At 31.1% G+C, this 14,691-nt stretch overlaps 1 protein-coding gene across 6 annotated transcripts in view; it reads right to left on the bottom strand.

Moving 5' to 3' along the window:
• Positions 1 to 14,691, bottom strand: part of NEK1 (NIMA related kinase 1) — a 128,204-nt gene that overhangs the window by 89,865 nt on the left and 23,648 nt on the right. For 5 of the 6 annotated variants that reach the window (XM_025042976.1, XM_015585129.2, XM_006906326.3 and 2 more), the window contains 5 exons: positions 12,272 to 12,339; positions 12,059 to 12,145; positions 9,220 to 9,274; positions 6,928 to 7,128; positions 2,498 to 2,558 (listed from right to left, as the gene is read on the bottom strand). In XM_025042976.1, the coding sequence (XP_024898744.1) occupies positions 2,498 to 2,558; positions 6,928 to 7,128; positions 9,220 to 9,274; positions 12,059 to 12,145; positions 12,272 to 12,339 (472 nt within the window). The remainder of the gene's footprint in view (positions 1 to 2,497; positions 2,559 to 6,927; positions 7,129 to 9,219; positions 9,275 to 12,058; positions 12,146 to 12,271; positions 12,340 to 14,691) is intronic. The other variant, XM_015585132.2, reaches the window with a different exon arrangement.

Below are 14,691 nucleotides of genomic sequence, written 5' to 3'. Positions count from 1 at the left end.
CTTCTTTCTGCCTCTTCCAGCCTGCAGTCTCAGGATTTTATAAGTTAAATCAATTTAAATCCATCTCTTCCAACAAGTGTTATTTGTTTTGTTTTGATTTTTTTTAGAAGGGGAAATGAAAAAAAAATACTAACTGGTAGTTCACAATTAAATACTAACATTAAACCCAGTTCTTCAAAGAATATTTGGTTGTATTAGAAAATGATCATCATATAATACTGTGAATTAAAAGAAACAAACCTTTGCTTATAATGCAATCCCAATTTTCAATCATTGCACATGTGTTATCACAGAAAGAAAAAATAAATATAACAGTGTATGTTAAGATTAGAGGTTATTTTTTTTTCAATTCTTATAATGAACACATAGTATTCACAAATTTAGTAAACTCATATAAAAATAAAAATAATAATATCCATTTGATTGACAATTTAGAGATTCATAATTTGAAGACATGAGATATAGTATTTTGGGATAAGGTTTTCTGAACATATACTCCAACAGTATCCTGACAGGAACAAGAAAATGTGGAAAAAAAATTCTCTTTGAGAGTTAAACTATAAGATCAATCCAGAATGCAGACATACAAAGTCACAACATTGTGATCTGGCTACATGTATTAACATAACCAAAGAAACAATGTGGGCCAGAAAAGGGGCAAGAGGCACAAAAGTATACAAATGAATAGTCCAAAGAGACAGATATAAATAGTTCCCACTGACTTTCTAAAGAGAGAATTACTTATCTGATTTTGAACATTTCTCTTGCTCAGAGGCATGGCTACCAGTAGGATAAGCATAATATAGGGAGTAAGAGCCCACAAAATATTTATAGGCCAATCAGTAATACAACTCCTATTTAGGCACATGCTATTAAACATTTCATTTATTCAACTCTTCTTATAGCAAAATAACTTTCTAATTCCTAGATAGGCTTACTTGTGTGGAAAGAATGTGCTGAGATGGGGTATTTCTGGCCTTTATGACAATGAGGCTTTTAATTAAAGACTGACTGCTGGTGCTGGTGGGACTGCAAATTGGTACAGCCACTATGGAAAACAGTATGGAGGTTCCTCAAAAAACTAAGAATTGATCTACCATATGATCCAGCAATCCCTCTCCTGGGTATTTACCCTAAAGACTTGAAAACCCATATCCGAAAAGATATTTGCACACTGATGTTCACAGTGGCCAGGAAATGGAAGCAACCGAAGTGTCCTACAACAAATGACTGGCTAAAGAAGCTGTGGTACATATATACAATGCAATATCACTTAGTCCTAAGAAGAGATGAAATATTGCCTTTTGCAACAACATGGATGGACCTTGACATAATCATACTAAGCAAAATAAGGCAGACAGAAAAGGTTGAAAATCACATGACTTATATGTGGGTTATAAAGGTTGAAAATCACATCACTTATATGTGGGTTATAAACCTAAAAGCAACAAATGAAATACGTGGTGACAGAAAGAAATCTAACTATGGGACAGGAACACACAATGCAAAATATATATGCCTTACTGTTAAATTGTACACCTGAAACTTACTGGATTTCTTTAACCAATGTTACCAAAAAAGTAATATTAAATTAAAAAAAAAAAAAAAGAAGAAGAAGAAGAAATGACTTCTCATGAGCCTTGACTTTGCCAAGAGAGACATGCTGATTCCGTCATGTGTCTGTTTCTGGTGAATTTTGTTTAGAGTGAATTGATTTCCCAGGGACTGATAGTCTCTGCCCACTGAGAAGACAAGTCTAAGAATCTTTAAGAAAACCTAAGTATAGCTGGCCTTCCTGAGAATGCACTGCCACACCACTTCCAGCTTATATGGACTCAGTTTTATGATATTTTATTTTTATGTACTCAAACTCAAAATGGAGTAGAACGTGCAAAACACTATGTTAGGAAAATGATATACTTCTCAAATCTCGAATAATTTCCACTGATTTTAAAAATCCATTCTGAAATCATTCTATGTAGAAATAACATAATCTCTTTCACACAAATATATGCATATACATACATATAGTATATGGATATACATACACGATCCTATAAATATTCTATTCTTGAGGACCGCATTTAAAAGACAATTATCCTTGGTAAGATATCTAACTTCACATTAATTTATTTTTTTAAATTATACAATATAAAGTATTTCTCAAAGAAAAATATTTTACATAAAAATATACACTTAAGATATAACATTCTATGACAATGTTCTCAGAATATCACCTAAACATTTGATAAAGATAGATTTCAAGAAAGATTTCATTTAAATAAGGCAGACAAAAAAATGGAAAATTTTAATTTATCAGAACATGTTATATACTGTCATATATCATAATTTAAATGTGCATTTCTTCTAAATTAATGTTAGGTACAATTATCCCAATTTATTATGTACATATACTTCTAGTATAATAGATATTATTAGTATAATAAATAAATTGATTATGGCAAACAGGTGAAAAAACTCATTAAATTTTATTTACCTGGTATAAGTTGAGGTCCAAACTTGGAAAATGTTTTTAGACAAAATTCTTCTGCAATAAGCTTAGATTGAAAGAGGAAAAAAAAAGTTAGAAAAGATGTTAAATTTCCAATGTAAAAAACTTATCCACTAATCAGAATACATTTTTTTCCTTTTTCAGTCACAATTACGCTGCCAAATAAACTGTACTAATTAAATCCAAATAATACATTCACCAAATTCCTCTCATGCTAACTCCCTCCCAATCTTTACTAATTAAATCCAAATAATACATTCACCAAATTCCTCTCATGCTAACTCCCTCCCAATCTTACCAATTTATATTTATGACCTTCTCAAACAAGCATTCTTCTCAAATTAATCTAATGTATCACAAAGGCCCACACACACTGGTTGCCTGTTCTACCTCAGCAATTTAACACAACTGCCTCCTATCCAGAATAATCTCTATATTCCATGTGTACCCATATCCCTCATTCACTTCAAAACTGATAAAGAATCAGTTCATTAACTCTTTCTCAGATTAACTTCTCAGTTATTTCAACTTTACTCTGAATCTTTTCAGCATCTCCAATGAGCTTTCACTCTTATCATTATATAATTATAAACATATTATTGGATAAATATTTGCATATTCTTAGATAATTTAACAAGTGTCTCTTTTTACTATTACTAAAACTATATCAATTCTTCAACATTTATGAACATATTTTCAGAAGCAAGAAACAAGCACTTCATGCAAGTAATTTTTTCTCCCAACTCACTATATATTTTTTCTCTCTTTCAGTACAAAACTGTAATGTCAATGAAGATTTAACTCAATTGAAGCCTGCTTTCTTTCATACTGGGTGGGGAAGGCGAGAGAATTTTTCCACAGGGGAGAGAATATTTCCACAGTGACAGTGGACCAGAAGCTCCAACAGGCAAAAAAAAAAAAAAAAACCCCACACAAAAACAAACAAACAAAAAAATACATATGACGGAGTTGGTCATCTTTTCCATCAAGAAGCCCTTTACATCAGTTCTCAAAGTCGCATTTAAGAAGAATCAGCATCACCAGAAAAGTATTAAATATACAAATTCTCAGGCTCCACCTCAGAATTACTAAAATAGAAATTGTAGTGGTGGTAACCAGCAGTACCCTTCAAGTGAGTTTTATGTATGTTAAAGTTTAAGAACCACTGAACCATAAGATAAATGTAAGTGAAAGTCTAGTTCACAGGCAATTCAGAGCAACTGTGTCAAAGCGTTTTCTCTTCTGAACATCTGCATTTCTCCCCTTTCTTTTTCATGGAAGAAAATGAGTGTTTTATGATCTCCAGCTTGCTCCATATTGGGTAATTTCTTCCATTGTTTGAATGTGAGTCTTACTTTTCCCCTGTGTGAATGCAAATATGAATTGAGAGGTATAGAATCCAAGAAGATTCTGGAATCCCTATGCCACCCATATGTAGCTATTTGAATTAAAAATTTAAATAATATAATTTAAACTGCAGCTCTTTAGTCACACCAGCTACATTTTAAGTGCTCAATAACCACATGTAGTTAGTGGCTACAATTTGGGCCACGTAGATATAAAACACTTCATCATCACACAAAGTCCTATTGGACAGCACCTATATTCCTAATGAATCAGAGCTTATTCGTGATTTGTCAAGCCACATACAGGGAGAAGTTTCCAGAGGGTGCAAGATTGAGAACTAAGCCCTATTAACCTTGGCTGACAGCATTGAGGATTAGTGAAATAAAAATTATAGTGACACTAAAAATAATAGGTCAGATATTGAAATAAAACTCACAAATTGTTTCAAAGTTAAAGCTTTAAAAAATATATCACAAACTTTCTCATTAGAATACTGAATAAGTGATAACACAGTCATGCGCCACATTACAACACTTCCGTTTCAGCCAACTACAGATCACACATATGACAGTGATTTAGCATACATACTAGGTGAGTAGTAGACTATACCATCTAGGTTTGTGGAAGTGTACTCTACAATGTTCGCAATATGATGAAATTGCCTAACAGTGAATTTCTTAGAGCATACTCCCACTGTTAAGTGGTGCATGACTATGTAGCAGAACATAAATCTTAAGAACAAAAGATAAAGGTTTTTGTGAAGGAAATCTAAGTGGTGCCAAAATAGCAACAAGGGGCTATGTATGTACTAAACATGTAATGATGAATACCCCATTTGTTAATAATTGTAGTCTTTTTTCTTTCCATAAGCTCTGCATATATCAGGCTTGACAATTTTCTACCATGGCTGGCTAATCGAATTCCAGTGCTTCAGCCTTGAGACGATGGTATGCCCTAACTGCTGCTCTAGGGCTAAAGGAATCTCAGCAAAATTAAGTCATTCTTTCTCCTTTAGTACTTGCCAAAAAACAATAATATATTGTATCATAAAACTGTCTTTGAAAATGTTATTTATAACAAAGGAATCTTATAAATAAGACACCAGCATTTCAGAAATTGTTGCTATGTCTTATACGAGTAAATTTTAACCCTTGACTTTTAATTGACTTCCTTGCTTATTAATGTGTTCTCCTGGTAGTAATAGTTAAATACTCATTTCTGTTTTCTGAAGACTACTTGTTCACATAGATGTTCTGTTAAGCCAGAAGGTATATGACACTCCCCTCTCCTCTCACAAGCATATAAAAGTAATAAAACTATGGTTTTGCTAGATGTATGATTGCAAGAAGAGTCTAACAGTGATTACTTAAACTAACAAAGACTACGCAAAACATATAATGGAAAATAATTCCAGTTTCAGGTGTTCATATAGTTTATGCTAATTGATTTGATACAGATTTTTTATAAGTTCTGTCAAATTAAAATTCATTCGCCTTAACATTTATTATGCATCTATATGCAAGTACGACAGGAAAAATAATGAGTCAACAATTATATATATAAATCCCCATAGAACAATGGTTTCTAATCATTTTCTATAAAACAGAATATAATTAAAGATATAAAATTATAATATATTTATATTAAAGTAACATATTGATAATATTCTATATATTGAATATACTGAACACATTATGTGCTAGCCATGAAGCACTTTACATGCATTATTACTTTTAATTCTCATAACAGCTTCATGATGGAGTTATGTTTATAATCCCATTGTTCACAGGTGAGGGAAGTAGGGCACAGAAAGGTTTAAAAATTTTACAGTTAGAAACCTAAGAAGGTAGAAAGGTGATTGCCAGTATGTGTGGGAGGATGGATAGTTATTAGTTAACTGGTATACAGTCTGCTCTACAAGATCAAGAGTTATAAGGATGGATGGTGATGATGTTTGTACAGCATGATGAACATATTTAATATCACCGAACTATATACTTAAACATAGTTCAGATAATAAGTTTTATGTTATATATATTTTATAATAAAAAAATTAGAAAAAAGAAACCCAAGAGACAGAGGAATGATTCTGTGTTATTGTGACTTATAATAAGAAATATATATTTGATCTTCGTCAAATTCCTGACATATAGTTTCTAAAACATACCTGAATTTATATTAATAAAGTGACTCTGGAATGCCCCTAAGGATGGAGGCTCATTGCCAGAGAAAGTAACAAGGTGATTAGAGGGCTAGAACTTTTAGTCCCACTCCCTTCCCCTCCAGGAGAGGAAAGGGGCTGGAGGTCAAATCAACCACTAAGGGCCATTAATTTAATTAATTATGCCTCCATAAAAAACCCAAAGGAATGGGTTTGGAGAGCTTCTAGGTCAGTAAACATGACAGGAGGGTGGTGCACCCCAATTCCACAGAGACAGAAGCTCCTGCACTTGGGACCCTTCTGAACTTTGCCCTATGTACCTCTTCATCTTCATCTGTATCCTTTATAACATCCTTACCTAAACTGGTAAATATAAGTAAATGTTTCTATGAATTCTGTGAGTTGCTCTAGCAAATTAAATGAACTCGAGGAGGGAGTTGTAGGAAACTTTGATTTAAAGCTGGTCGGTCTAAAGCAAAAGTGACAACCTGGAATGTCGATGGCTTCTGGAGTGGAGGCAGTCTTGTGGGACTGAGGGATTTGATGCTATCTCCAGGTATAGTGTCAGAACTGAATTGAGTTGTAGGACACCCAGCTGGTGTCACAGAATTGCCTGTGTGGGAAAAAGCCACCATACATTTGGTGATCAGAAGTAACAAAAGTTAAGAATTAACTGTTAAGAAGAGACACGGTTGTAATGTTTTCCCTCCAACAGATTCACAACTAGAAAGCAAAAAGGAAGGGGAAGAGTTATACAAGAATGGAAAGAAAGGTGACTCTGAAGTAATTTGAAAAGAGCACTTCATTCCTCAAAGTTCTGAAGAGCTTTCCTCAAAACAGGAGTGATATCCTAGTTAAGCACCATAACTCTACTGTTCAATTTTAATTCTAAAGTATAAAAACATACCTGAGGTGAGAGAAACTTTTCAATGCGTTTGGCTATAAAACCTTTCTCCAATATGGAGTTGACGGATGGTCTATCCCTAGGATTTCTTTTAAATAACTGAGAGAGCAAACTGCGGAGATCATAAGAATAATGCAAAGACACAGGTGGAAAAGACCCAGATATTATCTTCAGTACCAGGTTTTTCATATTGCCAGCTTCAAACTAAAATCCAGAAAATAAATTAACATATAAATTAACAAACATAAATTGAAAATGGGAATATCGACAATGAGCAATAGTTCTTTTATCAATATAGAACAGAAATACAATCCTCTTCCAAATATTTTAATCAGCATATGTTCTCAAGAGAAAGGCTCACTTGAACATATTTAAAACACAGTATCAGTCCTCATTAATGTTATAACTTGCTATAAAATTTTTACGTATTCAGAATATTAAAAGATGGGATATAGGTATTAATTAAAGATTTTATAAAAACATGACAATAATAAGATGGTAAAACAAACAAACTTGGTGGCCTTTATTTAAGACCTGCTTTCTTGTGCCCTGTTGTATAACTAGAACAAGGAATTAACTACAGAACTAAAGTATTTTGGGGAAAATATAATAAATAAAAGTGCTAATTACTTTCCTAAAAAACACTGCTGCTTATTATTATTGTTATTATTATTAAGTGTGTGATGCTCCCAAAAGCCATGGAATGAACTACGTGGCAAGTAGTCCAAAGGAGAATATATAAATGGGAATACTGTATATTTTAGAATTAAACACACTATAAACTCTAACTGAAGTAAAAACAACGACAACAAAAAACGTGGGGCGGTTTAAAATCAGAATATTTCAATTTGAAAATAAGTAAAATTAAGCTTTGACATCTCAGCTAAAACAGTATAGAACAGTTGTACATTGTCAACATGTTCATAATACACAGAATAAGTCCTGGTATAATTAGGCATTGGTGATTATTCCAATTATAAAAGAGTTCTGTTCAATGTTGAATTCTCCTAGCACATTTAAAATATGTCACTCAAGTTATTAAATCTGAATTCAAGTCAACTGCTACAGAAACAGCTACGTACTTAAGAAAGAATCTTAAACGAAGAAAGATATGTTACTCTAGTCCTTCAATATAAAGAATTTTCATTTATTTGTCAACTGGCAAACTCTTCATAAGCAAAGGTTAGTGAATTACTTAACTTCTCATGTCCACTTAAGAGTAAACATTTACAAAATACAGAAGCAACAATGACAGTTAAAAGTAAATGAAAACATTTTAAAAAAAATACACTAATTTAGACCTAAGATGACTGTGTCACAGAAAAACTGACCAATTCCCTCAAATACAGATGTTATAACTACCATCCCATGTCAATTTGGCAGTCTATATATTTTTCCTTAAGAAGAAAAAAATCTAAAGCAATACAGTAGGAGAGTATACAAACATGAAAAAAACACAACGAAGGAAAATACTCCCCAAACAATATCAGGCAATAAGAAACCAACCATAAAACTGCTTATAAAATATAATTAAACTTTTGAGGAAAACAAAAAAACAAAACTCGTTTTATAAATTATTCTAGAAGAAATCCTAGAAGATGACAAAATATTACAAGTAGTAATTACTGGTTGAAAGAATTACTCGATATTTATTCACTTCTTTATATTTTTGTGTTATATTTTCTGTAATGAAAATACTGTTGTTTAATCAATGGGGGGGGCGGATTTTTAAAATGCCAATTCCAAATTCCAAAATGGAAAATGATTAAAATTCAACCTATTTAGAACAAGAACTGCCCCTTTTTGGTGTATATGCCATCTCAAAAGAGTTTCAAAAGTGAAAATTAAAACTGAAGAGCATTTAAACTGATAAAATCCCTTGATAAATATGTTGAAAAATGTTCCTTAGATAATCTCAATTCCAAACTCAAATAATTTGGGTGCTTTTAGAAAAATTGCTAAAATGAAACTAATAAAATTTAGTAAGCTAGAATATCAAATTAATATATGAACTTAACATTTAAAAGATAGCAAATTTATTTCTGTCTTTAGAAATAATTTTCTAGAAAAAGTATATGTGTATTATAACAAACATATAAGATGCATATGTAATATATGCATATATATTAAGGGAAAGTCGATTTAAATTTATACTTCTTACAAGAAATTTAAAATTGACATAAGAATTTCTACTACAAGAGGACTGTCTGAAAGGTGACATGTCTTTTTTAAAAAAAGAAATATTATAATCACTTTTGACATAATTTTAAAAACACTTCAGAAATGTCTACTTACTGCATGTTTAAGTGTGCACATCTCATAAAGGACACATCCAAGAGCCCAAATGTCACTAGAAAAGAGAAAAAATTTTTTGTAAGTATCAGATTTCACTTGAAATTTTTTCATTTAAAGGAAACAATACCTGCATGAAAATGCTTTGCAAAAATATGTGATCCACAAAACATGTCCTTTAAAACTTAAAATGTCATAACCAAATGACAAAAACAGCTATCTCAGATTAGAAAAGTAATGGTTGCTCTAATATTTTAAAGTTTCATTAAGGAAATTTAATATTTTAAAAAACAGAATCAGCAAATTTCATAGATATGCTGTTGTCTCACAAAACTCAAACTACTTTATTCAATTATTTGCAAAATGCCATAATTTTTAACAAAGAAAAATACTACATTAAAAGACAAATACTATTTTAAAAGAAAAATACTACTTTAAAAACATGAAAATATTGATTTACTAAAGTTTTGTCTCAAATAAACCTGTAATAGCCAATTGAAATATTAGGTAAGAATATTTATTCTAATTTAAAGACTTAGTTACACTACCTCCTTTGTATATGATCTCGTCTATCTTAAAATAAACAGATATTTTTATAATAAGAAAAACTACCTCTATTTTTAAAAAGGAAAAAGGAACTCATAGTTCAGAGTGATAGTGGTCCTTAGAAGTCAACAAAAGTATAAACCACTGCTCCTGAAAGCTGAACTTATTAGAAAAGAAGAAAATCCATTATTGAAATCTTGGGATTATCCATGTTGTTTCAGATGGCAAGATTTCATTCTTTTTTATGGCTCAGTAATATTCTATTATATGTAATGAAATCATTAATTTCAAGATTCAGCTGGGAAAAAATAAAAATGTAACTGAACTATTTAGTAACTTGTACATATTACAAATTAAACAGTATGAACAAAAACATTAAGCTAATGATGCTATTAATAAAATACTTTAAAATACATTTTAAAACAGGCAGAGAATCTAAGAAACAAAGGGACTTATCTGAGTGCCAAAGTTAGTGAAGGACCATAGCAAGAATCCAATATATATATATTGGATATATATATATACACACACACATACACACACACACCACATCTTCTTCATCCATTCATCTACTGATGGACACTAAGTTGCTTCCATATCTTAGCTATTGTAAATAATGCTACAATTAACACAGGGATGCATATGTCTTTTCAAATCAGAGTTTTGGGTTTCTTTGGACCTAAAGAAGATTATTCTAAGTGAAGTAAGTCAGAAAGAGAAAGACAAATACCATATAATTTCACTTATATGTGGAATCTAAAAAAAAAAAAAAAAGAAAAGAAAAAAACAAGACAAACAAGTTCATAGATAAAAGAACATGTTGATGGTTGCCAGAAAGGTGGTGGGGTTCAGCTGGAGAGATGAGTGAAAGGGGAAGGGATTAAGAAGTACAAACTGGTAGTTAAAAACAGCCATTGGGATGTAAAGTATAGAATAGGGACTATAGACAATATTGTAATAACTATGTATAGTATCAGATGGGTACTAGAGTTACTGGGGTGATCGCTTCATAAGTAATATAAATGTCTAATCATATGTTGTACATATGAAACTAACATTGTATATTAACTATAATTGAAAAATAAAAAAATGATTAAAAAAAAATCCTAAGGTTATCTTAACCTTACCAAACTCTAACAAATATCTACAAATATAAACTTGTAACTCCAAAAATCTATTTGATTTTAAGATTCAGCTGGGAAAAGAATGTAAATATAATTAAGCTTTCTAGTAACTTGGACGTGTTACAAATTAAACAGTACGAACAAAAACATTAAGCTAATGATCCTATTAATAAAATACTTTAAAATACATTTTAAAAAATATGTATTTCAAAGTATAATTGATGCTGGTCTGTTACATTTCAAAAGTGTTTTTCCCACAAAAATTGTATATAAAATTCTTTAAAGGATGATTAAATCCATTCCTAAAGATTGATGTATTTTACAGTTGACTTATTGACAAGAAACAGAAGTAACATTAATAAAAATTTAAAGATACATTGTTAGGATAATCAGTTTCTATTGCTCAAGTATAAAATACAGTTTCCTCCTAATCTTCAAAAAAAAGGGGGTGTGAGGGTGGGGAAGGGACGGATAACAATCATGAGTACATTCATTACTGCCAATTACCACTGTCTTCCTTTTAGCTTCTATGAGTGCTTTCAAAATTAAGTCCATAGTTTTCTGGTTGGGACTTTTCTATTAGAAAGAGTGAGAGAAAATAAAAGATAATCGGAATCCAGTGGCAGAATTCCTCTTCCCACCTATATATACAATCTGGTAACCACAGTATAGCTCAGTAATTAGAAATTTGGAGTTGGAAGCCAAATGCCTGGGACTTTGAAGATAGTTTACCTTTCTCTGCATTTGATTTCCTTGTAAGGAAAGGAGGAACAATTGTTCACGGTTAATACATAAAACTCACAAGGTCATTGTAAAGATTAAGTGTTAATACACAGAAAGCATACAAAACAGTGCCAGGAACAAAAAAAAAATGTTAAAAAAATAAGTATTATAATTCAGTAGGAAGTTTCAAAGAGAATAACAGAAGAAAGCAGTCTATTTCCAAATATAATTTAAACAATAAAGTGATTCTATAATTTCTTTAGCAAGATAGTAAAATAGCCTCTTTACAATTCCTCCTATCATATACTGAAGTGTGTGTGTGTGTATGTATTTATATACATATGTTTACATCTGCATATTATTGATTTTAGAATAATATTCTGAAGGCTAATAAATATAATAGAAAGATTTAAAGAAAATATATATATAATGAATATCATTTTAAAAACCTTTTATTGTTGTAAGGTTTGTTTTCACAGATTTCAGGTGACAAGTAGTATGGGGTCCCTATGCAGGTTCGAGCAAGTTCTACGGTACTGGAAGAAAAAGAATTATTGGAGAAGTTTAAAATACTTAAAGATATAAATTACCACATATACATCATCATGAATTAAAATTTCACTAAAGATATATCAAAATAAAGTTTACAATGGATATATTACCTATTAAGAACTCTAGCAATTCCAAAATCTCCAAGTTGTATTGTCCCATCTTTGGTTAAAAATATGTTCTGTGAGAGAGGGAAAAAAAAAAACAAAAACGGAATTATTATTACAGTTCAGTTCTGAGTCAGCAACTTTTTTCATAAAAAATGAATCGGTTGAAAAAAAATAACTGGATAACTGAGATAACTGGATATCCACATGCAAAAGAATGAATGTAAACTCCTATCTCATACCGTACATAAAAATAAACTCAAAATGGTTCCTACACCTAAATATAAGAACTAAAACTATAAAATTCCTAGTGGAAAATATAGAAGTAAATCTTCACACCTTTGGGTTAGGCAAAGATTTCTTAGATATGACACCAAAAGCACAAGCAAAAAAAAAAAAAAAAAAAATGGATTTCATCAAAATTAGAAACTAATGTGCATCAAAGGACACCATCCAGAAAGTGAATAGACAGCCCACAGAGTTGGAGGAAATATTTGCAAATCATATATCTGACAAGGAATTTGTATCCAGAGTAAATAACACTTACGACTCAACAACAATAAAAAACAACTCAATTTTAAAACAGGCAAAGGCACATATTAGATGATTCTATTTATATAACATGTCTGGAATAGGCAACATAAAGACAGAAAGTATTTTAGAAGTTTCCAAAATATAAGTGGAGGGGGAATGTGGAGTGACTACTAATAGGTACAGAGTTTCTTTCTGGAGTGATAAAAAATGTTCTGAAATTTGAGAGTGATGATGGTTTCACAACTTAGTGAATATAATAAAAATTACTGAACTTTAAATGGATGCATTTTATGGTTTGTGAAATATATCTCAATAAAGCTTTTAAAAAATGAATCTAGACCTCCTCTTCCATCCAAAAAAAAAACGGCCTAAAAATTCTAATTAGCCTAAATGTAACAAGTTAATATTAAAATTTTCCAATAATGGTGGGGATGAGTTGAGGGGCAGGCAAAATAGGTGAAAGAGAATTAAGAGGTACAAACTTACAGTTATAAAATCAGTAAGTCAAAGAGATGTACTGCACAGCATAGAGGACATAGTAGTATGTAATAACTTTGTAGTGATAGATGGTAACTAGATTTATTGTGACCATTTCATAATGTATATATCAAATCACTATGCTGTACACCTGAAACTAAAATGAAACTGTATGCCAATTATACTTCAATAAAAAAAAAGTAGAGATCCCTGAAAACCATCCAAAAAATAAAAAATAAATAAAACAGCATGATGAAGATTTATTTATTTTAAAATTTCCAATAATTTATGCAATTATTTTGCATTTATAAATACACGACTCCAATACTCTATGAATAAACAGTGAAGCCGGGAGTTTGTGGAATAACATGAATTAAACCCCATATCAGCCAGGAGACTTGAATTAGGCACATGCTCACAATCAAAGATGACACAAGGTGGGGTTGACAGGGATAGAGTGAAATGGGGTGAAATGGATTAGCTGGAAGCGGGTTGAGGGACAGTTCCTCTTCTTCTTATATAGACTATTAGGCTATATAAGAAGTTTCAGGCCTGATGTAAGAGATAGACCCTTGGCCATGACACAAGGAAATGAACTTCCTTGGAACTCCCCACTCTGGGAACTGAGAGAGCATAAGTGAAACATGAAACCTCTATGAAACCTCTATGCAAAGATGAGTGAATTATAGAGAAAAAACGTACATATGAATAAATATAATGCAAAGAAAAGCAGCCAAAATATCATCAAAACAAAAATTCACTCCAGATAGAATTTTATAAATCAGTCCAACAAAAACTTGAAAGTAAAGATGTTTAGAAAATGCAAAAAGGTAAATGAAGGAACAGATATCCATTTAAAAAGAACAAGACATTATGAAATAAGAACCAATCAGAAACAAGAATAGATGTGAAAATCCATAAAAGTCTTAAAGAGAAAAAATCATTAAACAAAAACTAGATGAGATAAGCCCTAGTTTGTACAAAATTAAAAAGAGATTTAGTTAACTGGAAGGTAGGTCGAGGAATTCACCTAGAATGTAGAGACGAAGAGATAAAATATGAAAAAAATAAGATACTTGAAAGGATAGATTAAGCACCTCCATCATACGTCCAGAAAAAAATCTAAAAGACAACCATGAAGATAATGATAGAGAAATAATATTTTAAAAAATATAGCTAAACATTGTCCAAAACATTCCTGAGGAAATATACATTCTCAGATCAAACGTATACAACATAATGAATAAAAACTGAACCTCACCAATGCATGACACTAAAATTTCAGAACAATGAGATCACAGAAAAGATCCTAAAATCTTCCAGAGTGAAGAAACAAGGATAAGAAATCATAATGGCTTTAAATTCCTAAACAGCGACACTAGAAGCCAAAGGACAGATGAACCCTATATTCTAGA

The sequence above is a fragment of the Pteropus alecto genome, unplaced genomic scaffold (genome assembly GCF_000325575.1).
Source record: "Pteropus alecto unplaced genomic scaffold, ASM32557v1 scaffold50, whole genome shotgun sequence".
Lineage (NCBI taxonomy): Eukaryota > Metazoa > Chordata > Mammalia > Chiroptera > Pteropodidae > Pteropus > Pteropus alecto.
The sequence above is the reverse complement of the archived record's forward strand: the minus strand, read 5'-3'. Positions and strand labels throughout refer to the sequence as shown.